General features: G+C 44.4%; 1 protein-coding gene across 5 annotated transcripts in view; it reads left to right on the forward strand.

Annotated features, from left to right (window-relative positions):
• Positions 1–27,120, forward strand: part of LOC137377468 (adhesion G-protein coupled receptor G4-like) — a 180,525-nt gene that overhangs the window by 80,840 nt on the left and 72,565 nt on the right. For all 5 annotated transcript variants that reach the window (XM_068047082.1, XM_068047079.1, XM_068047078.1 and 2 more), the window contains 2 exons: positions 17,930–18,607; positions 26,242–26,336. In XM_068047082.1, the coding sequence (XP_067903183.1) occupies positions 17,930–18,607; positions 26,242–26,336 (773 nt within the window). The remainder of the gene's footprint in view (positions 1–17,929; positions 18,608–26,241; positions 26,337–27,120) is intronic.

A 27,120-nucleotide genomic window follows, 5' to 3' on the forward strand; every position in this document is an offset into this window, starting at 1 on the left:
TTATATTCATTTGCTCAAATCCTCAACGGTTATTGGTAGGTTTTGATAGGTCAATCCATGCCCCCAGTAACAATAGATGGATTTGGCAATGAGCAACAACATTAGGACTTGCCAACCCTCCAGGCTTGTCCTGGAGTCTCCTGGAATGAAGATCGATCTCCAGGACGCTGCTGGGAGCAAAACCTGGGAGAAAAACCAGAGACTGTTAAACAGAATTGTGTTTTTGTTTCATTTTATAGGAACTATTTCATTCACTAGTTCAAAAGAAACTGTGGATACGGGTTGGGGGGAAGAGGCTGGTTTAAAGTCAAGATTAATCCAATCGGGAAACAAAGAGTCTAACCCCTTTCTGATTGGCTGTGCTGAGGCAGTGCACCTGGAGGATGGGCCAATGGTAGGAGTGTGGGGTTGGGAGATCATGTGATGAAACCTCCAGGAATGCACCCAACTGGGGTTGGCAACCAAAATCAGAGTTAAAACCTTGTATTATCCTCGGTTCTGCAGTGAGGAGAGTCCATTAACAACACCAAGTCTCCCTCAATGGAGTGAAGATGGAAGGATGGCTCAGAGGTCAGTGTGTCCATTTCGCAACACAGGATTGTCTGATCATTGATTTTAATGGCTGGACAACCAGTGGAGCTCATTGGTCTGGAAGGACCTTCAGTCACACAAGAATACAAGAACACAAGAAGTAAGAGCAGGAGTAGGCCATTCAGCCCCTCAAGCCTGCCCCGCCACTCAATAAGATCATGGCTGATCTGTCCCAGGCCTCAACTCCTCTTTCGGGCCTGCTCCACATAATCCTCGACTCCCTGAGATTTCAAAAATCTATCTACCTCCTCCTTAAATACATTGAGTGACCTAGCCTCCACAACGAGGGCGGCACAGTGGCGCAGTGGTTAGCACCGCAGCCTCACAGCTCCAGCGACCCGGGTTCAATTCTGGGTACTGCCTGTGTGGAGTTTGCAAGTTCTCCCTGTGTCTGCGTGGGTTTTCTCCGGGTGCTCCGGTTTCCTCCCACAAGCCAAAGACTTGCAGGTTGATAGGTAAATTGGCCATAATAAATTGCCCCGAGTACAGGTAGGTGGTAGGGGAATATAGGAACAGGTGAGGATGTGGTAGGAATATGGGATTAGTGTAGGATTAGTATAAATGGGTGGTTAATGGTCGGCACAGACCGAAGGGCCTGTTTCAGTGCTGTATCTCTAAAAATCTAAAAAATCTAACTCTGAGGCAGAGAATTCCAGAGATTCACCACCTTCTGAGAGAAGAAATTTCTTCGCATCTCAGTTTTAAATGTGTGCCCCCTTATTCTGTAACCACGTCCCCAAGTTTGAGATTCCCCCACCAGTGGAAACATATTCTCAACATCTACCCCCTGTCAAGCCCCTTTCAAATGTTATATGTTTCAATAAGATCACCTCTCATTCTTCTAAGCTCCAATGAATAAAGGCTAACCTGTTTAGTCATTCTTGATAAAACAACCCCTTCATCCCAGTAATGAGCCTAGTGAACCTTTTCTGAACTGCCTCCAACGCTAATATATCCTTCCTTAAATACGGGGACCAAAACTGTACGCAGTACTCCAGGTGTGGCCTCACCAACATCGTATACAGTTGTAACAAGACTTCCCTATTTTTAAACTCTAACCCCCCCAGCAATAAAGACCAAAATTCCATTTACCTTCCTAATTACCTGCTTCACCTGCATGCTGACTATTTGTGTTTCCTGTACAAGAACACCCAGATCCCTCTGTACTGCAGTATTTTATTTTTTATTTTTTATTTAGATATACAGCACTGAAACAGGCCCTTCGGCCCACCGAGTCTGTGCTGACCATTAACCACCCATTTATACTAATCCTACATTCCTACCACATCCTCACCTGTCCCTATATTCCCTACCACCTACCTATACTAGGGGCAATTTATAATGGCCAATTTACCTATCAACCTGCAAGTCTTTTGGCATGTGGGAGGAAACCGGAGCACCCGGAGGAAACCCACGCAGACACAGGGAGAACTTGCAAACTCCACACAGGCAGTACCCAGAATTGAACCCAGGTCGCTAGAGCTGTGAGGCTGCGGTGCGACCCACTGCGCCACTGTGCCGCAGTCTTTCTCCATCTAAATAATAATCTGCCTTTTTATTCTTCCTACCAAAGTGGATTACCTCACATTTTCCCACATTGAACACCATCTGCCAAGTTTTTGCCCACTCACTTAACCTATCTATATCCCTTTACAGATTCTTTGTGTCCTCATCACAACATGCCTTCCCACTTATTTTTGTTTCGTCAACAAATTTGGATACACTACACTCTGTCCGTTCCTCCTAGTCATTAATATAGATAGTAAATAGTTGAGGCCCTAGGACCGATCCTTGTGGCACCCCACTAGTTATGGCTTTCCAACCTGAAAAAGATCCATTTATCCCAACTCTCTGTCTTCTGTGTGTTAGCCAATCCTCAATCCATGCCAACACATTATAGAACATAGAACATAGGACAGTACAGCACAGTACAGGCCCTTCGGCCCACGATGTTGTGCTGAACCTTTAACCTACTCTAAGATCAAACTAACTACCTACCCTTCATTCTACTATCATCCATGTACCTATCCAAGAGTAGCTTAAATGTCCCTAATGTATCTGCTTCTACTACCACCGCTGGCAGCGCATTCCACGCACCCACCACTCTGTGTAAAGAACCTACCTCTGACATCGCCCCGAAACCTTCCTCCAATCACCTTAAAATTATGCCCCCTGGTGATAGCCCTTTCCACCCTGGGAAAAAGTCTCTGGCTATCCACTCTATCTATGCCTCTCATCATCTTGTACCCCTCTATCAAGTCACCTCTCATCCTTCTTTGCTCCAATACCCTGAGCTCCTATTTTGTGCAGTAACCTTTGATGTGGCACCTCATCAAACCTCTTCTGAAAATCCAAAGACACTACATCTACTGGTTCCCCTTTATCCACTCTGCTTGTTATATCCTCAAAGAACTCTAACAAATTTGTCAAACATGATTTTCCTTTCATAAAACCATGTTGACTCTGTTTGATTGCATTATGTTTTTCTAAATGTCCTGCTATTTATTCCTTCATCATGGACTCTAGCATTTTCCCAATGACTGATGTTCAGCTAAGTGGTCTATAGTTTCCTGCTTTCTGTCTCCCTCCTTTCTTGAACAGGGGTGTCACATTCGCGGTTTTCCAATCCGCTGGTACCCTACCGGAATCCAGTGAGTTTTGGTATATTATGACCAATGCCTCCACTATCTCTGCAGCCACTTCTTTTAAAACCCTTGGATGCAGGCCATCAGGTTCTGGCAACTTGTCTGCCTTTAGTCCCATCACTTTGTCCAGCACCTTTTCCCTCGTGATAGAGATTGTTACAAGTTCCTCCCTCCCATTTACACCTTGCTCATCTATTATTGTTGGGATGTTTATAGTGTCCTCCACCGTGAAGACAGATGCAAAATATTGGTTTAAATAACCTGCCATTTCCCTGTTCCCTGTTATTAATTCCCCTCTAATTATTAATTCTCATCCTCTAAGGGTCCCACACTCACTTCAGCTACTCTCATCCTTCTAATATACCTGTAGAAGCTTACTGTTTGTTTTTTATATTTCTTTCCAATTTACTCTCAAAATCAATTTTCTCCCTCTTTATTAGTTTTTTAGTCATCTGCTGCTGGTTTCTAAAAAATTCCCTATTCTCTGGCCTACCACTCGTTTTCACCGCATTGTACGCCTTTGTTTTTGATTTGATACTCTCCTTAACTTCCTTTGTTATCCACGGGTTGTTCTTCATTCTCTTCGAATCCTTCCTTCTTACTGGAATAAATGTTTGCTGAGTATTATGAAATATCTGCTTAAAAGTCTGCCACTGCTCATCTACGGACTTCCCCTGTAGTCTATCTTCCCATCCCACTTTAGACAACTCTGTCTTCATACCTCTGTAATTGCCCTTGTTTAAGTTGAAGACACTGGTTTGAAAACCGAGTTGCTCGCCCTCAAACTGAATTTGAAATTCTACCATGTTATGATCACTCCCATCGAAAGGATCCTTAACTACGAGATCTCTTATTAATCCTACCTCATTACACATTACCAAATCTAAAATAGCCTGTTCCCGAGTAGGTTCTGCAACGTATTGCTCTAAGTAACAATCTCTGAGGTACTCTACAAATTCCTCTTCCATGCTACCCATGCCAATTTGATTTGTCCAGTCTATATGCAGATTAAAATCACCCATGATAATTGCAGTGCCCTTCTTACACGCCTCCGTTATTTCCTGATTAATATTTTGTCCTACAGAGAGAGGCAACTCCTCAGGGGCCTATAGACCATTCCCACCCATGATTTCTTTCCCTTGCTATTCCTTATTTCCACCCAAACTGATTCCACATCATGATCTATTACACCTATATCATTACTCACAACTGCACTGATCCCTTCCTTTAATAACAAAGCTACCCCACCTCCTTTTCCTTTCTGCCTATTCTTCAAGGTATATCCTTGAACATTAAGATTCCAGTCCTGGTCATCCTGCAACCACGTCTCTGTGATAGCTATCAAATCATATTCATTTATTTCTATCTGTGCCGTCAGCTCATCTATCTTGTTACAAATACTGCGTGCATTCAGATAAAGAGCCTTAAGCTTTGACGTTTTACCATTTTTATTTACTCTGGTTCTAATTTCTGCTGTACTCTTATGCTTGTACTGTCTGTCCCTTCCTGTCACTCTCTGATTAATTTATGCTCCTTCACTATCCTGCACCTCTGCTCTCTTGTTACTTTTTGATTTTTTAAACTTCCTTTCAATTGAACCCTCCCCCCCCCACTATTTAGTTTCAAGCCTTATCTACAACCCTAGTTATACGATTCGCCAGGACACTGGTGAATCGCCATCCCAACGGAACAGTTCTCTGTCCAGTACTGGTGCCAGTGTCCCATGAATCGGAACCCATTTCTCCCACACCAATCTTTGAGTCACACATTTATCTCTGATCTTATTTACCCTACGCCAATTTGCACGTGGCTCAGGTAGTAATCCGGAGATTATTACCTTTGTGGTTCATGCTTTTTAATTTGGCCCTGAGTTGCTCATAGTCCCTCAGCAGAACCTCTTTCCTAGTCCTACCTATGTCATTGGTACTTACGTGGACCACGACAACTGGATCCTTTCCCTCCCACTCCAAGTTCCTCTCCAGCCCTGAAGACATGTCCTTAACCTTGGCACCAGGTAGGCAACACAGCCTTCGGGACTCTCTATCTTTGCTGCAGAGAACAGTATCTACTCCCCTAACTGTGCTATCCCCTACTACAATTACATTTCTCTTTTCTCCCCCCACTTGAATGGCGCTCTGAACCATGGTGCTGTGGTCAGTTCGCTCATCCTCCCTGTAGTCTCTGCCCTCGTCCACAATGGGAGCAAGAACCTCATACCGATTGGATAAGGGCACTGGGTGAGGCTCCTCCAAAACTAAATTTTGGATCCCCATATCTGCCTCACTCACAGTCACACCCTCCTGTCCCTGACCATGGTCCAGATTGGATGTAATTAATCTAAGGGGTGTGACTGTCTCCTGCAACACAGTGTCCAGGTAACTCTCCCCCTCCCTGATGTGTCGCATTGTCCGCAGCTCGGACTCCAGCTCATCAACTCGGAGCCGAAGGTCCTTGAGCAGCCAATACTTGCTGCAGATGTGGTCACCACGGATCACACCGGCGTCCACCAGCTCCCACATACTACAGCTGCAACACATCGCCTGCCCAGCCATCTCTATTCAATTTCATTAATTAATTTGGATCTCAGTATTTAAAAAAAAAATGAATTTAAGGATTAGTATAAAATGGGTGGTTGATGTTCAGCACGGACTCAGTGGGCCGAAGGGCCTGTTTCAGTGCTGTATCTCTAATCTAATCTAATCTAATCTAAAGTGTACTCTTAACCTGTAACGACGTCGCCTGATTTAAATCACTTGGCCAAAACTACAAAAAAAAGAGACACGGAACAAAGAAATACCCACCAATCACTTACCAGCTCTCCTGTGACGTCACACTTCGATTTCTGCTGGTCAAGCAGGTCCAATGAACAGAACGTCGCTCACTGCCGCTACTCTTGCCCCTGATCTGGTCTCAGGCCTCACTCTGACCCCTCACTGACCACCTGACCCCTTGACCTCCTGAACCCCTGAGATACTGACCTCCAGGCCATGCTCTTGAATCAGTGCTTAATCTATCAAGTCTGTACTGGGATGGTATCTCATGATTCTGGGCTTTATAACCATTTCCAGGCAGGAAGGTTGGTAACCAGAGGACACAGATTTAAAATAATTTGTAAAAGAACCAAAGGGGAGATGAGGAGCGATTTTGTTTTTACTCAGTGAGATGTTGTGATCTGGAACGTGCTGCCTGAAAGGGTGGTGGAAGCAGATTCAATAGTAACTTTCAAAAGGCAATTAGATAAATACTTGAAGGGGAAACATTTGCAAGACTGGGGAGAGAGGGTAGCTCTTTCAAAGAATGCAATGAAAAATGGCTAATTAATAATCTTGTTGTAAAGGAGCCCTTAGGAAAGAGTGACCATAATATGATAGAATTTTACATGAAGTTTGAAAGTGTTGTAATTCAATCAGAAACTGGGGTCTTAAATATTAGCAAAGGAAACTATGAAGGTATGAGGGGCAAATTGGCTGTGGTAGATTGAACAAAGAACAGTACAGTACAGGAACAGGCCATTCGGCCCTCCAAGCCTGCGTCAACCTTGATGCCTGCCTAAACTAACACCTTCTGCACTTCTGGGGCCCATATCCCTCTATTCCCATCCTATTCATGTATTTGTCAAGATGTCTCTTAAACGTCGCTATCGTATCTGCTTCTACCACCTCCCCTGGCAGCAAGTTCCAGGCACTCACCACCCTCTGTGTAAAAAACTTGCCTCGCACATCGCCTCTAAAGTTTGCCCCTCGCACCTTAAACCTATGTCCCCTAGTAACTGACTCTTCCACCCTGGGAAAAAGCTTCTGACTATCCACTCTGTCCATGCTGCTCATAACTTTGTAAACCTCTATCATGTCGCTCCTCCATCTCCGTCGTTCCAGTGAAAACAATCCGAGTTTTTCCAACCTCTCCTCATAGCTAATGCCCACCAGACCAGGCACATCCTGGTAAACCCCCTCTGTACCCTCTCCAAAGCCTCCACGTCCTTCTGGTAGTGTGGCGACCAGAATTGCACGCAATATTCTAAGTGTGGCCTAACTAAGGTTCTGTACAGCTGCAGCATGACTTGCCAATTTTTATACTCTATGCCCCAACCGATGAAGGCAAGCATGCCGTATGCCTTCTTGACTACCTTATCCACCTGCGTTGCCACTTTCAGTGACCTGTGGACCTGTATGCCCAGATCTCTCTGCCTGTCAATACTCCTAAGGGTTCTGCCATTTACTGTATACCTCCCACCTGCATTAGACCTTCCAAAATGGGAAACTACATTAAAAGGAATGATGGTAGACAGGCAATGGCTAACATTTAAAGAACTAATGCAAAGTTTACACAAAACTACATTCCTTTAATACACAAGAAACCAGCGAGCAAAGTGTTCCAACCGTGGCTCATGAAAGAACTCAAAGATTGTATAAGATCAAAGGAAGAGGGTATAAAGTTGCCAAAAAATGGTAAGTCTGAGGATTGGGAGCATTTTAGAATTCTGCAAAGGAGGAAGTGGAAAAAGATTAAGAAAGGAAAAATAGAATAAGAGTAAACTAGCGAGAAACATAAAAACAGACTGTAAAAGCTTCTGTAGGTATGTAAAAAGAAAAAGATTAGCAAAGACAAATGTGGGTCCATTACAAATGAAGTCAGGAGAATTTATAATGGAGAATAAGGAAATGGCAGAGACACTGAACAAATATTTAATGTCTGTCTTCACGGAGGAAAATACTAAAAACCTCCCAGAAATAATGCAGAATCAAGGAACTAGTGTAAATAAGGAACTGCAAGATATTAATATTCGTAAAAAAAAGTACTAGAGAAATTAATGGGACTTCAAGTAGATAAATTCCCTGGACCTGATGATCTACATCCCAGAGTGTTGAAAGAGGTGGCTGTAGAGATCGTTGATGCATTGGTGGTCATCTTTTCAAAATTCTATAGACTCTGAAATGGTTCCTGCAGATTGAAGGTGGCAAATGTCACCCCACTATTTAAGAACGGAGGGACAGAGAAAACAGGGAACTACAAACCTGTTACTCTAACATCAGGTGTAGGGAAAATGCTCGACTCTGTAATAAAAGCTGTGATAACTGGACACTTGAAAATAATGGTAGGATTGGGCAGAGCTAACATGGATTTATGAAAGGGAAATCATGTTCAACAAGGATGTAATTAGCAGAATGGATAAGGGGAAACCAGTGGATGTGGGATATTTAGATTTTCAGAAGGCTTTTGATAAGGTCCCACCCAAGAGGTTAGTAAACAGAATTAGAGCACATGGAATTGGGGGAAACAGAGCATAGGAATAAATGTTTCATTCACAGGTTGGTGTCTGTTACTAGTGATGTACTGCAAGGATCAGTGCTTGGGCCCCAGCTATCCACAATCTATATCAATGATTTGTATGTGGGGATTAAATGTAATATTCCAAATTAAAACATAAAGTGCTGGAAATACTCAGCAGGTCTGGCAGCATCTGTGGAGAGAAAAGCAGAGTTAACGTTTCAGGTCTGTGACCTTTCATCAGAACTGGCAAAGTTAGAAATGTAATAGGTTTTAAGCAAATAAAGTGAGGGTGGGGGAAAAGAGAACAAAAGGGAAGGTATGTGATCGGACAGAGGGCTGGAGAGATTAACTGACAAGGAGGTCATGGGGCAAAGACAATGGCAGAGTGCTAATGGTGTGGTGAAAGACACTGCATTAGTGCAGAGAGGGTGTTAAATGACAGAATAATGAACAGCTCTGGCCAAAAGCAAAAGCATGAAAAAAACAATGGGCAGGCACATGGTTAAAAAAAAGAAACAAAATAATCAGATTTCCAGCATCCGCAGTATTTTGCTTTTATTTTAGTGTAATATTTCAAGTTTGCAGATAACACAAAACTAGATGGAAGTGTGAGTTGTGGGGATGATGCAAAAATGCTTCAAGGGGATTTGGAGAGGCTAGGCGAGTGGGCAAAAATTTGGTAGATGGAATACAATGTGGAGAAATATGAGGCTATCCATTTTGGTAGGAAAAGCAGAAATACAGAGTGTTTCTTAAATGGTGAGAGGCTGGGAAGTGTTGAACTTCAAAGGGACCTGGGTGTCCTTGTTTATGAGTCACTGAAAGTTAACATTCAGGTACAGCAAGTAATTAAGAAGGCACAAGAACACAAGAAATAGGAGCAGGAGTAGACCATACGGCCCATCGAGCCTGCTCCGCCATTCAATATGATCATGGTTGATCTTAGGATTCAATTCCACTTTCTCACCTACTCGCCATATCCCTTGATTCTCTGAGAGACCAAAAATCTATCTATCCCAGCTTTAAATGTATTCAATGATGGAGCATCCACAACTCTCTGGGTCAGAGAATTCCTAAGATTCACAACCCTTTGAGTGAAGTAATTTCTCCTCATCTCAGTCCGGAATGATCAGCTCCTTTTCCTGACACTGTGCCCTTGTGTTTTAGATTCCCCGACCAGCGGAAATAATCTCTGTGTCTACCCTATCCAGCCCCTTTAGAATCTGATATGTTTCAATGAGATCACCTCTCATTCTTCTAAACTCCAGAGAATACAGGCCTAATTTACTTAGTGTCTCATCATAGGACAACCCTCTCATCCCAGGGACCAAGTTAGTAAATCTTCTCTGCCCTGCCTCCAGTGCAAGTATATCCTTTCTTAAATGTGGAGACCAAAACTGCACACAGTATTCCAGATGTGGTCTCATCAAAACCCTGTACAATTGCAGCAATACTTCCTTATTCCTGTACTTCAATCCCCTTGCAATAAAAGCCAACATGTCATTTGCCTTCTTAATTGCTTGCTGTACCTGCATGCTAACTTTCTGCGTTCCTTGTACAAGCACACCCAAGTCTCTTTGAACATCAACACTTAAAAGTTTCACACCTTTTAAAAAAATTCTGCTTTTCTATTCTTATGACCAAAGTGAATAACTTCACATTTCCCTACATTATACACCATCTGCCATCTTGTTGCCCACTAACTTAACCTGTCTATATCTCTTTGTAGCCTCTGTATCCTCCTCACAGTTTACCTTTCCACCTACCTTTGTATCATCAACAAACGTAGATACATTACTCTCTGTCTCTTCATCAAAGTCATTAATATAGAGTGTAAATAGCTGAGGCCCCAGCATTGATCCTTGCGGCACCCCACTATTCACTGTCTGCCAATTTGAAAATGCCCCCTTTATGCCCACACTCTGCTTCCTGTCTGTTAACCAATCCTCTATCCACGCTAATATATTACCCCCAACACCATGAGCCTATTAACCTTTTATGTGGCACCTTATCGAATGCCTTTTGGAAATCCAGCTATACTACATCTACTGGTTCCCCTTTATCTACCCTACTAGATACATCCTCAAACAACTCATAAATTTGTCAAACAGGATTTTCCTTTAGTAAAACCATCTGTAAGTAGCCTGTAGTTCCCTGTTTTCTCTCTCCCTCCTTTCTTGAAAAGCGGTGTAACATTTGTTAACTTCCAATGTGATGGGACCATTCCCGAATATAAGGAATTTTGGAAAATCATAGCTAGCACATCCACTATCATTGCAGCTATCTCTTTCAGAACCCTAGGAGATAGGCCATCAGTTCCTGGAGATTTGTCAGATTTTAGTCCCTTAATTTTCTCCAATAATTTTTCTCTGCTGATATGAATTTCCTTAATTTCCTCACTCTTTTTAGCCCCCAGGTTACTGTCTATTGCTGGTATGGAACTTGTGTCTTCAACTGTGAAGACAGATGCAAAATATTTGTTCAATGCCTCTGCCATTTCCTCATTCCCCAGGATAATTTCTCCTGTCTCTGCTTCTAAGGGACCAATGTTTACTTTCCTTCATTGAGGAGGCAGTGGCCTAGTGGTCATGTCACTGGACTGGTAATCCAGGTGCCTGGGCTAATGTTCCAGGGACATGGCTTTGGACCCCACCACAGCTGTGGTAAAATTTGAATTCAATTAATAAATTTAGAATTAAAAGCTAGACTAATGGTGACCATGGAACCATTGTTGTAAAAATCCCCTTTAGGGAAGGAAATCTGCTGTTCTTACCTGGTCTGGCCTACATGTGACTCCAGACCCACAGCAATGTGGTTGATTCCTAACTGCCCTCTGAAATGGCTGAGCAAGCCATTCAGTTGTCAAGGGCAATTAGGGATGGGCAACAAATGCTCGTCTTGCCAGTGACTCCCACATCCCATTAAAGAATTTTTAAAAAACGTACTCTCTTCCTTTTGATATACCTATCAAAGCTCTTACACTCTGTTTTTATATTACTGTACAGTTTACTCTCATTCTATTTTTTCCTTTTTTACCAACTTTTTGGTGGCCCTTTGCTGATTTCTAAAACACTCCCAATCCTCAGACTTGCTACTTTTGTTTTGCAACATTATAAGCCTTTCCTTTTAATTTAATACCATCCTTAACTTGGAGTGAGTCACGGATGGGTCTTCCTGGCTGAGTTTTTGTTTTTCAAAGAAATGTATTTTTGTTGAACATTTGGAATTGTTTCTTGAAATGTTTTCCACTGTTCATTTACCACCATACCTTTTAATCTATTTACCCAATTTAACTTACCCAGTTCTCCCTCATACCTACATAATTGGCTTTGTTTAAGTTTAAGATTCTTGTTTGTGATTGGAGCATGTTACTTTCAAATTTAACATGGAATTCAATGGTATTATGATCAGTGTTTCCCAGTGGAGCTTTTACTATGACATTGCTAATTAACCCTGCTTCATTCCACAATACTAGATCTAAGATAGCTTTACCTCCCGTTGGTTCCACAATGTGTTGCTCCAAGAAACTGTCAAAAACTGAAACTGCAAAAGAGAGAGTGGGGCTCGAGACCCTAGCTTACCTGAGGACCGGAGCGGTGGCAGGCGGACCTGGGAGGAGGCGGATCGAGAGCAGTGGCAGGCAGACCTGAGAGGAGGCAGATCCGGAGCAGCAGCTGGAGGACCTGGGAGGAGATGGATCTGGAGCGGTGGCAGGCGGACCTGGGAGGAGGTGAATCCGGACAGCGGCAGGCTCACTCTCTCGCTCACTCTCTCTGTCTCTCTCTCTCTGTGCTGACGTGCACTGAGGTTCAAAAAGACTTGCAGTGACATCACGGGAAATCTGTAAGCTGACTGGTTGGTTAAGTAACAGCTGTTAGTGCCTTTAAATAGCTTAAAAAATCAGGAGAAAGTTCTTTTTTTTTTGAAAAAACCTCAAAACCTACCGTATTACCGTTAAGGTTTGTACTAGTAAAGTGTGTTTTTTTTAATTAGTGTAATCTATTAAGGACTTTAGATTGTACTGGGTAGTGTTTGGAGTAGAACAAGGCCCCTAGTGTAATTAGTATTTTTTAAAGGGAGTAACTAAATTAATTTAAAGGTAAGTTATGGCAGGAGAGCCCGCACCTGTGGTATGCTCCTCCTGCGCTCTGTGGGAAATTAAGGAGACTTCCAGTATCCCTGACGGCCATGTGTGCAGGAAGTGTATCCATCTGCAGCTACTGGCTACCTGCATTACGGAGCTGGAGCTGCGGGTGGATTCACTGTGGAACATCCGCGATGCTGAGGACGTCGTGGATAGCACGTTTAGAGAGGTGGTCACACTGCAGGCAAATGCTGCAAAGGCAGAAAGGGAATGGGTGACCACCAGGCAGAGTAGAGGAAGGCAGGTAGTACAGGAGTCCCCTGTGGACATCCCCCTCTCTAACAGATATACCGCTTTGGATACTGTTGGGGGAGAGGGCTCAGGGGAAAGGAGCAAGAGCCAAGTTCATGGCACCATGGTTGGCTCTGCGGCACAGGAGGGGAGGAAGAAGAGTGGCAGGGCTATAATGATAGGGGATTCAATTGTAAGGGGAACAGACAGGCGTTTCTGCGGTCGCAAAAGACACTCCAGGATGGTATGTTGCCTCCCTGGTGCTAGGGTCAAGGATGTCTCTGAGCGGCTGCAGGGCATTCTGAGGGGGGAGGGCGAGCAGACAGTTGTTGTGGTACATATCGGTACCAACGACATACGTTTAAAAAAAGGGGTGAGGTCCTACAAGCTGAATATAGGGTTAGGACAAACATTAAAAAGTAGGACCTCTAGGGTAGTAATCTCAGGATTACTACCAGTGCCACATGCTAGCGAGAGCAGAAATAACAGGATATATCAGATGAATACGTGGCTGGAAAAATGGTGTAGGTGGGAGGGATTCAGATTCCTTGGACATTGGGACCAGTTCTGGGGAAGGTGGGACCAGGACAAGCTGGACAGGTTGCATCTGGTCAGGACCAGGACCAATATCCTCGGGGGGGGTGGGGAGGTGTTTGCTCGTGCTGTAGGGGAGGGTTTAAAGTAGAATGGCAGGGGGATGGGAATCTGAGCAGGGAGACAGAGGAGGGGGAAACAAGGATAAAAATGAAAGACAGAAAGATAAGAAGCAAAAGTGGAAGGCAGAGAAAACAAGGGCGAGAAACAAATGGGACCATAGTGCAAAATAAAGCTAAGATGACTAACAATGTTAAAAAGACAAGTCTGAAGGCAATGTGTCTTAATGTGCGGAGCATTCGCAATAAGGTAGATAATTAACAGCGCAAATAGATATAAACGGTGATGATACAGTAGTGATTATGGAGACATGGCTGCAAGGTGACCAAGGATGGGAATTGAACATCCAGGGGTATTCAAATATTTAGGAAGGACAGGCAAAAAGGGAAAGGAGGAGGGGTAGCATTGTTAGTAAAGGAGGAAATCAATACAATAGTGAGGAAGGATATTGGTTTGGAAAATCATGATGTGGAATTTGTATGGGTGAAGCTAAGAAACACCAAGGGGCAGAAAACGTTGGTGGGGATTGTCTATAGGACCCCAAACAGTAATGGAGATGTAAGGGACGGCATTAAACAGGAAATTAGAGATGCATGCAATAAGGGTATAACTGTAATCATGGGTGACTTTAATCTACATATAGATTGGTCAAACCAAATTAGCAATAATACTGTGGAGGAGGATTTCCTGGAGTGTGTATGTGACGGTTTTGTTGGACCAATACGTTGAGGAACCAACTAGAGAACAGGCTATTCTAGACTGGGTGTTGTGCAATGAGAAAGGATTAATTAACAATCTTGTTGTGCGGGGTCCCTTGGGGAGGAGTGACCATAACATGATAGAATTCTTCACTAAGATGGAGAGTGAAGTAGTTGTATCCGAAACTAGAGTCCTGAATCTAAATAAAGGAAACTACGAAGGTATGAGGTGTGAGTTGGCTATGGTAGATTGGGGAACTTTACTAAAAGGGTTGACGGTGGATAGGCAATGGATAATATTTAAAGAACATGTGCATGAATTACAACAATTATTCATTCCTGTCTGGTGCAAAAATAAAACCGGAAAGGTGGCTCAACCGTGGCTTATAAAAGAAATTAGGGATACTATTAGATCCAAAGAGGAGGCATATAAAATTGTGTTAAAAAACAGCAAGTCTGAGGATTGGGAGCAGTTTAGAATTCAGTAAAGGAGGATGAAGAGGTTGATTAAACAGGGGAAAATAGAGTACGGGCTTAAACTTGCGGGGAACATAAAAACTGACTGTAAAAGCTTCTATGAATATGTGAAGAGAAAAAGATTAGTGAAGACAAATGTAGGTCCCTTACAATCAGAAACGGGGGAAATTATAATGGGGAACAAAGAAATGGCAGAACAATTAAACACATACTTTGGTTCTCTCTTCACAACGGAGGACACAAATAACGTCCCAGAAATGTTAGGGAACCAAAGATCTAATGAGAGGGAGGAACTGAAGGAAATAAGTATTAGTAAAAAAATAGTGCTAGGGAAATTAATGGGGTTAAAGGCTGACAAATCCCCAGGGTCTGATAATCTACATCCCAGAGTACTTAAGAAAGTGGCCCTGGAAATAGTGGATGCATTGGTGGTCATTTTTCAAAATTCTGTAGACTCTGGAGCAGTTCCTACAGATTGGAGGGTGACAAATATAACCCCACTATTTAAAAAAGGAGAGAAAAAACAGGGAATTACAGACCAGTTAGCCTTACATCAGTAGTGGGGAAAATGCTAGAGTCTATTATAAAGGATGTGATAGCAGAACACCTGGAAAGTATAAACGGGATTGGACAAAGTCAGCATGGGATTACAAAAGGGAAATCATGCTTTCTAAATCTACTGGAGATTTTTGAGGATATAACTAGTAGAATAGATAAGGGAGAACCAGTGGATGTGGTGTATTTGGATTTACAGAAGGCTTTTGATAAGGTCCCACATAAGAGGTTAGTGTGCAAAATTAAAGCATATGGGATTAGGGGTAAGGTACTGACATGGATAGAGAATTGGTTGACAGACAGGAAACAGACAGTAGGAATAAACAGGTGGCAGGCAGTGACTAGTGAGGTACCGCAGGGATCAGTGCTTGGGCCCCAGCTATTCACAATATATATTAATGACTTGGATGAGGGAACGAAAGGTAATATTGCCAAGTTTTGAGTACAGGAGCAAGGATGTCTTACTGCAGGTATACGGGGCCTTGGTGAGACCACATGTGGAGTATTGTGTGCCGTTTTGGTCTCCTTAGCTGAGGAAGGATGTTCTTGCTATGGAGGGAGTGCAAAGAAGATTTACTCAGCTGATTCCTGGGATGGCAGGATTGACGTATGAGAGATTGGGTTGACTAGGCCTATATTCACTAGAGTTTAGAAGAATGAGAGGGGATCTCATAGAAACCTATAACATTCTAACAGGACAAGACAGGCTAGATGCAGGGAGGGTGTTCCCGATGGCTGGGGAGTCCAGAACCAGGGATCACAGTCTCAGGATATGGGGTATGTCATTTATAACTGAGATGAGGAGAAATTTCTTCACTTAGAGGGTGGTGAACCTGTGGAATTCTCTACTTCTGAAGGCAGTGGAGGCCAAGTCGTCAAATATATTCAAGGAGATAGATGTATTTCTTAATGCCAAAGGGATCAAAGGAAATGCGAAGGAAGCGGGAACAGGGTACTGAATTAAGCGATCAGCCATGATCTTTTCTGAATGGCAGAGCAGGCCCGAAGGGCCGAATGGCCTACTCCTGCTCCTATTTTCTGTTTCTACGTTTCTATATCCTGAAAACATTCTACAAACTAATCTTCTGAACCACTCCTGCCAATTTCATTGTCCCAGTCTATATGAATATTAAAATCCCCCACAATTATTTCATTGCCTTTGTTACAAGCCCCAATAATTTCTTGTTTAATGCTCTGTCCAACAGTATAACTACTGTTAGGAGGCTTATAAACTACTCTCACCAGTGTTTTCTGATTCTTGCTATTCCTCATTTCCACCCATATTTTATTACAACAGGATTTGAGTATAGGAGCTAAGATGTTTTACTGCAGTTATGTAGAGCCTTGGTGAGACTGCACCTGGAGTATTGTGTGCAATTTTGGTCTACTTACCTAACAAAATATATACTTGCCGTGGAGGGAGTGCAACGAAGGTTCACCAAACTAACTCCTGGGATGGAGGGATCGTCCTATGAGGAAAAATTAAATGGACTGGGCCTTTATTCTGGAGTTTAGAAAAATGAGAGGTGAGCTCATTCAAACATACAAAATTCTTACAGGGCTCGACAGGGTAGATGCAGGAAAGATGGTTAGGGATTCCAGAACCAGAGCACACAGTCTCAGAATAAGGGGGAAGCCATTTAGGACTGAGATGAGGAGGAATTTCTTCACTCAGAGAGTGGTGAATCTTTGGAATTCTCTGCCCCAGAGGGCTGTGGATGTTCAGTCGTTGAGTGTGCTCAGGACGGAGATCGATAGATTTCTACATATTAAAAACATCAAGGGATATGGGGATAGTGCAGGAAAATGATGCTGAAGTAGATCAACCATGATCTCACTGACTGTTGGCGCGGACTCGAAGGGCTGAATGGCCTCCTCCTACTCTGCTTTCTTAAGTTCTTACAAGGAGCGGAATGGTCTCCTCTGCTGTATCATTCGATGATTCTGTGAATTAACTTGAATCAAGAAATATGTGGGGGCAGAAACTCTTGTTATCACACACTGGGTAAAGGAGCAGCATGGCACTATACACAGCATAGTCAGATGGGAAGGATCACACAATCAGGCTGGAGCTTGTTCTATACTCAGTCCAGTCACTTAAATCTTCTCCACTGTCTATTGGTAAATATACTGATTATTACATTTAACTATCACATTCACCTGCACAAATCTCACTCCAGACACCAGAGCACTTAATCCAGGCTGACATCCCAATGCAGTACTGAGGGAGTGTTGCACTGTCACAGTGTCAGTACAGAGGGTGCGCTGCACTGTCGGAGGGTCAGTACTGAGGGAGTGCTGCACTGTCAGAAGGTCAGTACTGACGGAGTGCTGCACTGTCGGAATGTCACTACTGAGGGAGTGCTGCACTGTTGGAGGGTCAGTACTGAGGGAGTACTGCACTGTTGTGATGGACTCTTCATTATCAACAGGGAATAATTTTTAATTCAGTATCTTACTACATTTACAATGAAGCTGAAAGGAAAAGTTCTCCAGCAACATCTATTGCTCCAGTTAGACTAGAATTCCCTACAGAATAAAATCAACACAGATGTGCTCAACGAATATTGTTTGTTTTCTGAAATAATGTTGTCAAGTATGGTGAGTTATGTACCTCCTTGAAGTTACAAAATTATTTACTATGAAAGTTCTTTCCTCTTCAGATTTATTCACATCTCCAACAACCTCCGAGAGAACCACCTCAACTCCAATAACGTCCGAGAGAACCACCTCAACTCCAATAACGTCCGAGAGAACCACCTCAACTCCAACAACCTCCGAGAGAACCACCTCAACTCCAACAACCTCCGAGAGAACCACCTCAACTCCAATAACGTCCGAGAGAACCACCTCAACTCCAACAACCTCCGAGAGAACCACCTCAACTCCAACAACCTCCGAGAGAACCACCTCAACTCCAACCACCTCCGAGAGAACCGCCTCATCTCCAACCACCTCCGAGAGAACCACCTCAACTCCAACCACCTCCGAGAGAACCACCTCAACTCCAACCACCTCCGAGAAAACCACCTCAACTCCAACCACCTCCGAGAGAACCACCTCAACTCCAACCACCTCCGAGAGAACCACCTCAACTCCAACCACCTCCGAGAGAACCACCTCAACTCCAACCACCTCCGAGAGAACCACCTCAACTCCAACCACCTCCGAGAGAACCACCTCAACTCCAACCACCTCCGAGAGAACCACCTCAATGCCAACCACCTCCGAGAGAACCACCTCATCTCCATCCTCAGAGAGCTCCACACCTTCAGAGCTCCATGAAACTTCCATCATTGTACCATCATCGAGCAGTAGTCCTGTGTCATCAGCAAAACAAGGTATTAGTAGAGGCTTTTATGTTCCATAATATTTTTCTGAATTGTGGCCCACTATATTGGTAAGAAGTCTTCAAGCTATTCAGTTCTGGCATAGGATACTGATCTGCGAATAATCCCAACTTACAATAGTCCATGGTTATAGAGTCATAGAGTCGTACAGCATAGAAACAGGCCTTTCGGCCCACTGCGTCCATGCCGACCATAATGCCTATCTATACTAATCCCACCTGCCTGCATTAATTCCATATCCCTCTATGCCTTGCTCATTCAAGTACCTGTCCAGATGCCTCTTCAATGTCGCTACTGTTCCTGCCTCCACCACCTTCTCAGGCAGCTCATTCCAGATACCCACTATTCTTTGTGTGAAAAATTTACCCCTTTGATCCCCTTTAAACCTCCTCCCTCTCACCTTAAATCTGTGCCCTCTAGTTTTAGTCACCCTTACCATGGGAAACAGACTCTGGCTATCTACCCTATCCATGCCTCTCATAATTTTATATACCTCTATCATGTCCCCTCTCAGCCTCCTTCGCTCCAGGGAAAACAGACCCAGCCTATCCAATCTCTCTTTATAACTCAAGCCCTCCAAACCAGGAAACATCCTTGTGAATCTTTTCTACACCCTCTCTTGCTTAATCACATCTTTCCTGTAGTGCGGCGACCAGAACTGCACACAGTAATCCAAATGCGGCCTAACCAACGTTATGTACAACTGTAACATGACGTCCCAACTCTTGTACTCAATGCCTCGGCCGATGAAGGCAAGCATGTCATACGCCTTCTTCACCTCCCTGTCTACCTGTGTTGCCACTTTCAGGGAACTGTGTACTTGCACCCCAAGGTCTCTCTGCTCAACAACACTCCCCAGGGCCCTGCCATTCACTGTATATGTCCTGCCCTAGTTTAACATCCCAAAATGCATCACTTTGCACTTGTCTGCGTTAAATTCCATTTGCCAATCCCTTGCCCACTTTCCCAGTTGATCTATATCCTGTTGTAACCTTAGACAACCTTCTTCACCGTCCACTATATCACCAATTTTTGTGTCATCTGCAACTTACTAATCATGCTCCCTACATTCACATCCAAGTCATTAATATATATGACAAATAACAGAGGGCCCAGCACCAATCCCTGCGGCACACCACTGGTCACCGGCCTCCAATCTGAAAAACAACCCTCCACTACCACCCTTTGCCTCCTATCACCAAGCCAATTTTGTATCCAATTTGCTAGCTCACCCTGGATCCCATGTGTTCGAACCTTCCAGACCAGCCTACCATGCGGAACCTTGTCAAAGGCCTTGCTAAAGTCCATGTAGACAACGTCCATCGCCCTGCCCTCGTCAATCCTCTTGGTCACCTCCTCAAAAAACTCAATCAAATTCGTGAGATATGATTTCCCACGCACAAAGCCATGCTGACTATCCCTAATCAAACCTTGCCTTTCCAAATGCATCTAAATCCTGTCTCTCAGAATCCCTTCCAATAACTTTCCCACCACTGATGTAAGGCTCACCGGCCTGTAGTTCCCTGGCTTATCCCTGCTGCCCTTCTTAAATAAAGGCACAACATTAGCTATCCTCCAGTCTTCCGGTACCTCACCCGTGGCTAACAATGATACAAAAACTCTGCCAGAGCCCCAGCAATCTCCTCCCTTGCTTCCCATAGCATCCTAGGATACACCTGGTCAGGCCCTGGGGATTTATCCACCTTAATGCACTTCAAAACCTCCAACACCTCCTCCTTTGTAATGTTGATATGCTCCAGGATATCGGTGTTCCCTCCCGTGAACTCACTAGCTTCCATGACCTTCTCCATGGTAAATACAGACGAGAAGTATTCATTTAAGACCTCGCCCATTTCCCATGGCTCCACACATAGATTACCACACTGATCCTTAAGGGGACCTACTCTCTCCCTAGCTACCCTTTTACTCTTAATATACTTATAGAATCTTTTAGGATTCTCCTTTATCTTATTTGCCAGGGCAATCTCATGGCCCTTTTTCGCCCTCCTAATTTCCTTCTCAAGTGTACTCCCACATCCCCTATACTCCTCGAGGGACTTGCTCGATCCCAGCTGCCTATACCTGACATATGCCTCTTTCTTTGTCCTGACCAGACCCTCAATATCCCTCGTCAACCAAGGTTCCCTAAACTTGCCAGCCTTGCCCTTCCATCTAACAGGAACATGCCGGCCCTGAACTCTTCCTATCTCACTTTTAAAAGCCTCCCATTTGCCAGACGTCCCTTTACCTGTAAACAGCCTCTCCCATTCAACTTTTGAGAGTTCCTGTCTGATGCCATCGAAATTAGCCTTCCCCCAATTTAGGACTTCAACCTGAGGATCAGTCCTATCCTTTTCCATAACTATCTTGAAGCTAATAGAGTTATGGTCACTGGTCCCAAAGTGCTCCCCCACTGACGCATCAACCACCTGCCCAGCCTCATTTCCTAAGAGGAGGTCGACTGTAGCCCCTTCTCTAGTGGCGCCATCCACATACTGCTTCAGAAAACTATCCTGGACACACTTAACAAATTCTTCCCCATCTGATCCCTTAGCACTAAGGCAGTCCCAGTCAATATTAGGGAAGTTAAAATCACCTACTATTACAACCCTATAATTCCTACACCTATCTGTGATTTCCCTACATATATGCTCTTCCAATTTCCTCTGACTATTGGGGGGTCTCTAGTAAAATCCCATCAAAGTGATCACCCCTTTCCTATTTCTAAGTTCTACCCATATGGCCTCGCTGGACATTCCCCCCGGGATACCCTCTCTAAGTACTGCCGTGATGTTCTCCCTAATCAATAGTGCAAATCCCCCTCCTCTCTTACCTCCACCTCTGTCATCGGTACCCCGGAACATTGAGCTGCCAGTCCTGCTCATCCCTCAACCACGTTTCCATAATAGCTATAATATCACAATCCCATGTACCGATCCATGCTCTGAGTTCATCTGCCTTACCTGTAAGGCTTCTTGCATTAAAGTAAATGCAGTTAAGCCTACCAGACCTTCCACGCTCCCTGTCCTGCCCCTGTCCGGCCTGCCTACTGGACTTGCTTGCTTAACCTCTACATTTGCCTCAGCTATCTCATCGGAGAGACTACTACTTTGGGTCCTACCCTCCCTGCCAGACTAGTTTAAACCCTCCTGAGTAGTGCTAGCAAACCTCCCGCAAGGATATTGGTCGCGCCAGTGGATTTTCTACCCAATGGTTCTGAGCAAATAGGCCAACTATGACAAGCGGTCAAATTAAATTTAATAAATCTGCTGATCTGTGGGTCGACACCATGAAGCAGTCAGATTGTTGTAAGAATCCAACTGGTTCACTAATGTCCTTCAGAGAAGGAAATCTGCTGTCCTTACCCGGTCTGGCCTACACATGACTCCAGTCTTACTCTCTGTGGTTACTTCTTAATGCCCTCAGGGCAACCAGGCAATGAGAACTAAATGCTGTTCTTTCTAGCACCACCCTCAACACCAACAAAAAATAAAAGAAGCTGATATATTCTTGAATTTTGATTCTTTGAAAATCACAGTTTATATGTAAACGTACAGGGAATGCCTACAGAGCAGGACCATCAAGGCTAAAGACTAATGTCAGCTTAGATTTCATATCATTTGGAAGTAACTGGATTTCTTATTCATCCATAGAACCACAGCTATTTACAGTCAAAGGGAGGCCATTCGGCCCTTCATGTCAGCTCCTTGCTGAAACAATCCCAAACTAATTGCACTGCCCCACCCACTGTCCCCAGCCCCGCCCACCATTCCTGCCTCGCCCACTGTCCTTGACCTACCCACTGTCCCCAGCTCCACCCACTGTCCCTGACCCACCCACTGTCGCCAGCCCTGCCCATGTCCCCTGCATCTGATAATTGCCCCCAAGTCTTGCCAATGGGCAACCGGCCCTGACACTTTGATATAGAGTCACAGGCAGGGAGGTAGTCCCCCACTCCAAGGAGGCAGGCAATCACTTTCCATCAATAAAGGCCCATTTAAGGGCCATTTTTACTGCACTGTCAGCATTTTGCCAATGTTGGGCCGATCCCACATTGTGTGGGGAAGCCTCCAGCTACATTGAGATGGCGTCCCTGTGGCAGCCCCAGAGGGGGAGGTTTAATGATGCACAGGAGGCTGTGAGCAGAAAGGCAGTCCCCTGGCCCCAACAATATCCCTGGAGGTGTTTCCCCTCCATCACTGGGCCCCATGATTTAATTTTTGTTTAACTTACCTCCTTTATCTCCTGCATTGCTCAGTAGTGACCATCTCTCCCAGTGCCTCGAATTGGGCAGCATCAGCATCAGGAGCCCACCTGCCGACCTTGATTGCCATCCAGTTAGGAGGCTGCCTGCAGTCAAAGCTCCAAGCAGGTCCTGCTGCCAACAAGTGTGCACTCGGGACATACATTTCACAGCAATGACGGGGTCCCATACCCTCTGTAAAATCCAGCCCATAGAGTCATTATGCCACAGGAAGAGTCCATTCGGCCCAATGAGTCCATGTGGAGCAATCCAATCAGAGCCATTCCCCTGCTCTATCCCCAAAGCTGTATAAGTTAATTTCCCTCAAGTTTCAATCTAATTTCATTTTGAAATTATTAATTGTCTCCACTTCCACCACCCTCGTGGGCAGCGAGTTCCAGGTCATTACCAGCTACTGTGGAAAAAAAGTTCTTCCTCACATTCCCCCTGCACCTTTTGCCAAAAACCTTCAATCTGTGTCCCCTAGTCCTTGTACCAGCTAATGGGAACAGTTTTTCCTTCTCCACTTTATCTAAACCTATCAGAATCTTGTACACCTCTATCAAATCTCCCCTCAATTGTCATTGCTCCAGGGAGAACAAGCCCAGCTTTTCCAACCTAACCTTGTAACTAAAATCCTCCATCCCTGGAACCATTCTGGTAAATCTCCTCTGCACCCTCTCAAGGACCCTCACATCCTTCCTAAAGTGTGGTGACCAGAACAGGATGCACTGCTCCAGTTGGGGCCTAACCAGAGCTTTGTAAAGGTTCAGCATAACTTCCCTGCTTTTGTAAGCAATGCCACTATTAATGAAGCCCAAGATCCCATTTGCTTTGCTAACCACTCTCTCAATATGTCCTGCCACCTTCAAAGATTGATGCACATGCACTCCCAGGTCCCTCTGTCCCTGCACACTCTTTAGAACTGTGCCATTAAGTATATATTGTCTCTCCCTATTCCTTCTGCCAAAATGCATCACCTCACATTTGTCAGTATTAAATTCCATCTGCCACCTCTCTGTCCATTCTGCGAACCTATCAATGCCCTGTTGCAGGTGGTTCGTATCTTCACTGTTGCACCTCCAAGTTTGGCATCATTGGCAAATTTTGAGATTCTACTCTGTATTCCAAGATCCAAGTCATTTATACATTGCAAAAAAAGCATTGGTCCTAACACTGACCCTTGGGGAACACCACTGTCTACCATCTTCCAGTCTGAAAAACAACCATTTACTACGACTCTGTTTTCTGTCCTTAAGCCAATTTTTTATCCAATGGACACTGACCCTCCTATTCCATGAGCCTCAGTTTTGTTAACCAGCCTTTTATGTAGTACCTTATCAAATGTTTTCTTAAAATCCATATAAACAACATCCACCACATTGTTACTTCATCAAAAAATTCAATTAGATTAGTCAAGCATGATCTGCCTTTTACAAATCTGTGCTGGTTATCTTTAATTAACTCAAACATCTCCAAGTGTGTGTTGATTTTTTTCCCCTGATTATTATTTCTAAAACCTTACCCACCACTGATGTTAAACTCACTGGTCTGTAGTTTCTAGGACTGTCCTTACACCCTTTTTTGAATAAGGGTGTCGCATTTGCCATTCTCCAATCCTCTGGCACCTCCCCCGTATCCAGGGAAGATTGGAAGATTATGGCAAGCCCTTCCGTTATCTCCATCCCCACTTTCTTTAGTAACGTGGGATTCAAACCATCCAGACCAGTGACTTATCTACCCTAAGCCTAGCTAGACTTTTTAGTACCTTCCCCCTCAATTTTTACCCTATCCATTGCCTCTACTCTCTCTGCTTCTACTGATATTGTCAGATTCCACATCCTTGGTGAACACTGATACAAAATACTCATTAAATATATTTGCCTTGCCCTGCGTCTCTAAGCATATATCACCCTCTTTGTCCCTACTAGGCCCCACTCCACCTCTTACCTCATTGTTTACATGACAGTACAAGATCTTTGGGTTCCCTTTTACGTTAGCTGCCATTCTATTCTCATTCTCTCTTTGCCCGTCTTATTTTTCTCTTCATCTCCTCTCTCAACTTATTGTATATGGCCTGGTTCTCACTTAATGAGTTCACCTGACATGCATCATACACCCTCTTTTTGTTTCATCATCATCTCTATCCCCCTTGTCATCCAAGGAGCCGTGCTCTTGGTTCTCTTACCTTTCAGCTTTGTTGGAATGTTTCTAGCCTGTACCTGAAGCATCTCTTCCTTAAAGATAACCCATTGCTCCATTACAGATTTTCCTCTCAGTCTCTGGCTCCATTCTACCCTGGCTAGATCCCCCCTCATCCCATTTGGTAGAATGAGGTGCTGGCTCTTTTGCTAGGCAGTGACGGCTTCGCAGGGTCAATGAGTGTCAGTGTGTGGGTCCAGGAGCAGATGCGATGGAGGGGGCAGGGCCCAGAGCAGGGGTGGGGTTCAGAGCATAAGAACATAAGAAATAGGAGCAGGAGTAGGCCATTCAGCCCCTCAAGCTTGCCCCACCATTCAATAAAATCATGGCTGATCTGTCCCAGACCTCAACTCCTCTTTCGGGCCTGCTCCACATAACCCCCGACTCCCTTAGATTTCAAAAATCTATCTACCTCCTCCTTAAATACATTTAGTGATCTAGCCTCCACAACTCTCTGAGGTAGAGAATTCCAGAGATTCACCACCCTCTGAGAGAAGATATTCCTTCGCATCTCAGTTTTAAATGAGTGTCCCCTTATTCTGTAACTATGTCCCCTAGTTCGAGATTCCCCCACCAGTGGAAACATATTCTCAACATCTACCCTGTCAATCCCCCTTAGAATCTTATGTTTCTATAAGATCACCTCTCATTCTTCTAAACTCTAATGAATAAAGGCCTAACCTGTTTAGCCGTTCTTGATAAGACAACCCCTTCATCCAAGGAATCAGCCTAGTGAACCTTTTCTGAACTGCCTCCAACACTAGTATATCCTTCTGCAGGAACGGGGCCCAGAGCAGGGGGGGCAGGACCCCAGAGCAGGGGGTGGGGTCCACAGAAGGGGGTGGAGCTTTGAGCAGGAGGCAGGGTGTAATTGTGACTTTGTGTGATGTTGTGAACAAGTGATGGTGAATCAGCAGACGCCAATGTCTGTATTGATGGGGACGGATATATAAGGTGCTGCTGTTCCACTTTCTCCTGCTTACACCATCACACTGAGTCACCATTACCCCCAAACTCTGCTCCTGGTGTGTGACAGCAGCAGTTCCAATCTGCAGTGTCTCCAAAGGGACAGCTAGAAATAACGGAGAGTAGAGATTCCTCCTTTACTTCACTATTTACAGCAGTGACAGGGTTAAATTGTCTAATCAGAGACTGGGGAGAATTTTCATTATTCTTTCAGTGAATTTCTTCAAGACCATGATGACCACGATAGTGAGTGTGGTGAGGGGTGCAGCGCTCACTAACATTGATATCTGGGATCTTACAAACTGCTGGGTAAGTGAGGACACTTCATAACCTCTGACAGTCCATAAAGCAGCAATTCCCCAATTTCTCTCTGAGGCTGGTGGATCTGAGGGAGATGGGTAGGTCAGGTGTAGAAAAGCACAAGTGCATGGAATTCTCAGTAAAAATGACCATGAATCTGTCAGACTGTGATTACAAATACAACTAAAGTCCTTTAGGGAAGGAAACCTGCCATCCTTATTCAGTCTGGGCCTACATCTCATCCCAGTCTCACACCAACATGGCCTTTAACCTGTTCTGTGGGGCCCACCCTCTCAGTTGCCCCTTTAAGAGTGCCATGGGCCACTCCAGTGTCATACTGACAGGGTGGTAACTGTTTGGATGCGCTGATGACCGGCGATTGCTCGGCATTGTCAGGAGACTGATTTATTTAATCCAATATTAAGTTCCCAATCATTCCCTTTGAGTCAGCTTTCTGTTGTCACTATATCATAGTCAATTGCACTTTGAAAATCCTCACAGTCTAGCCTTTGGCCCTCAACTTTTCTGCAGCTAGCAATCTGCTGAAACACTCACCTTAATCTTTGATACCCTCGCCCCCATTGAAACCATTACTCTCACCCTGACCTTTCTCCCTGGTGTGGCCCTCATCTCTGCTTTGAGCTTAAGGGATGCAGAGTTGAATGGACATGGCAGACAACTTGTTTAGCCATTCACTGCACAATCTGGTGGATGACATAAAGCACAATCAGGTTGTGCTACTTCTCATTTATGTGTCGCCCCTCGATGTGAACACTGCATTTCCCATGTGCAT

The sequence above is a fragment of the Heterodontus francisci genome, chromosome 15 (assembly GCF_036365525.1).
Source record: "Heterodontus francisci isolate sHetFra1 chromosome 15, sHetFra1.hap1, whole genome shotgun sequence".
In the NCBI taxonomy this organism is placed as follows: domain Eukaryota; kingdom Metazoa; phylum Chordata; class Chondrichthyes; order Heterodontiformes; family Heterodontidae; genus Heterodontus; species Heterodontus francisci.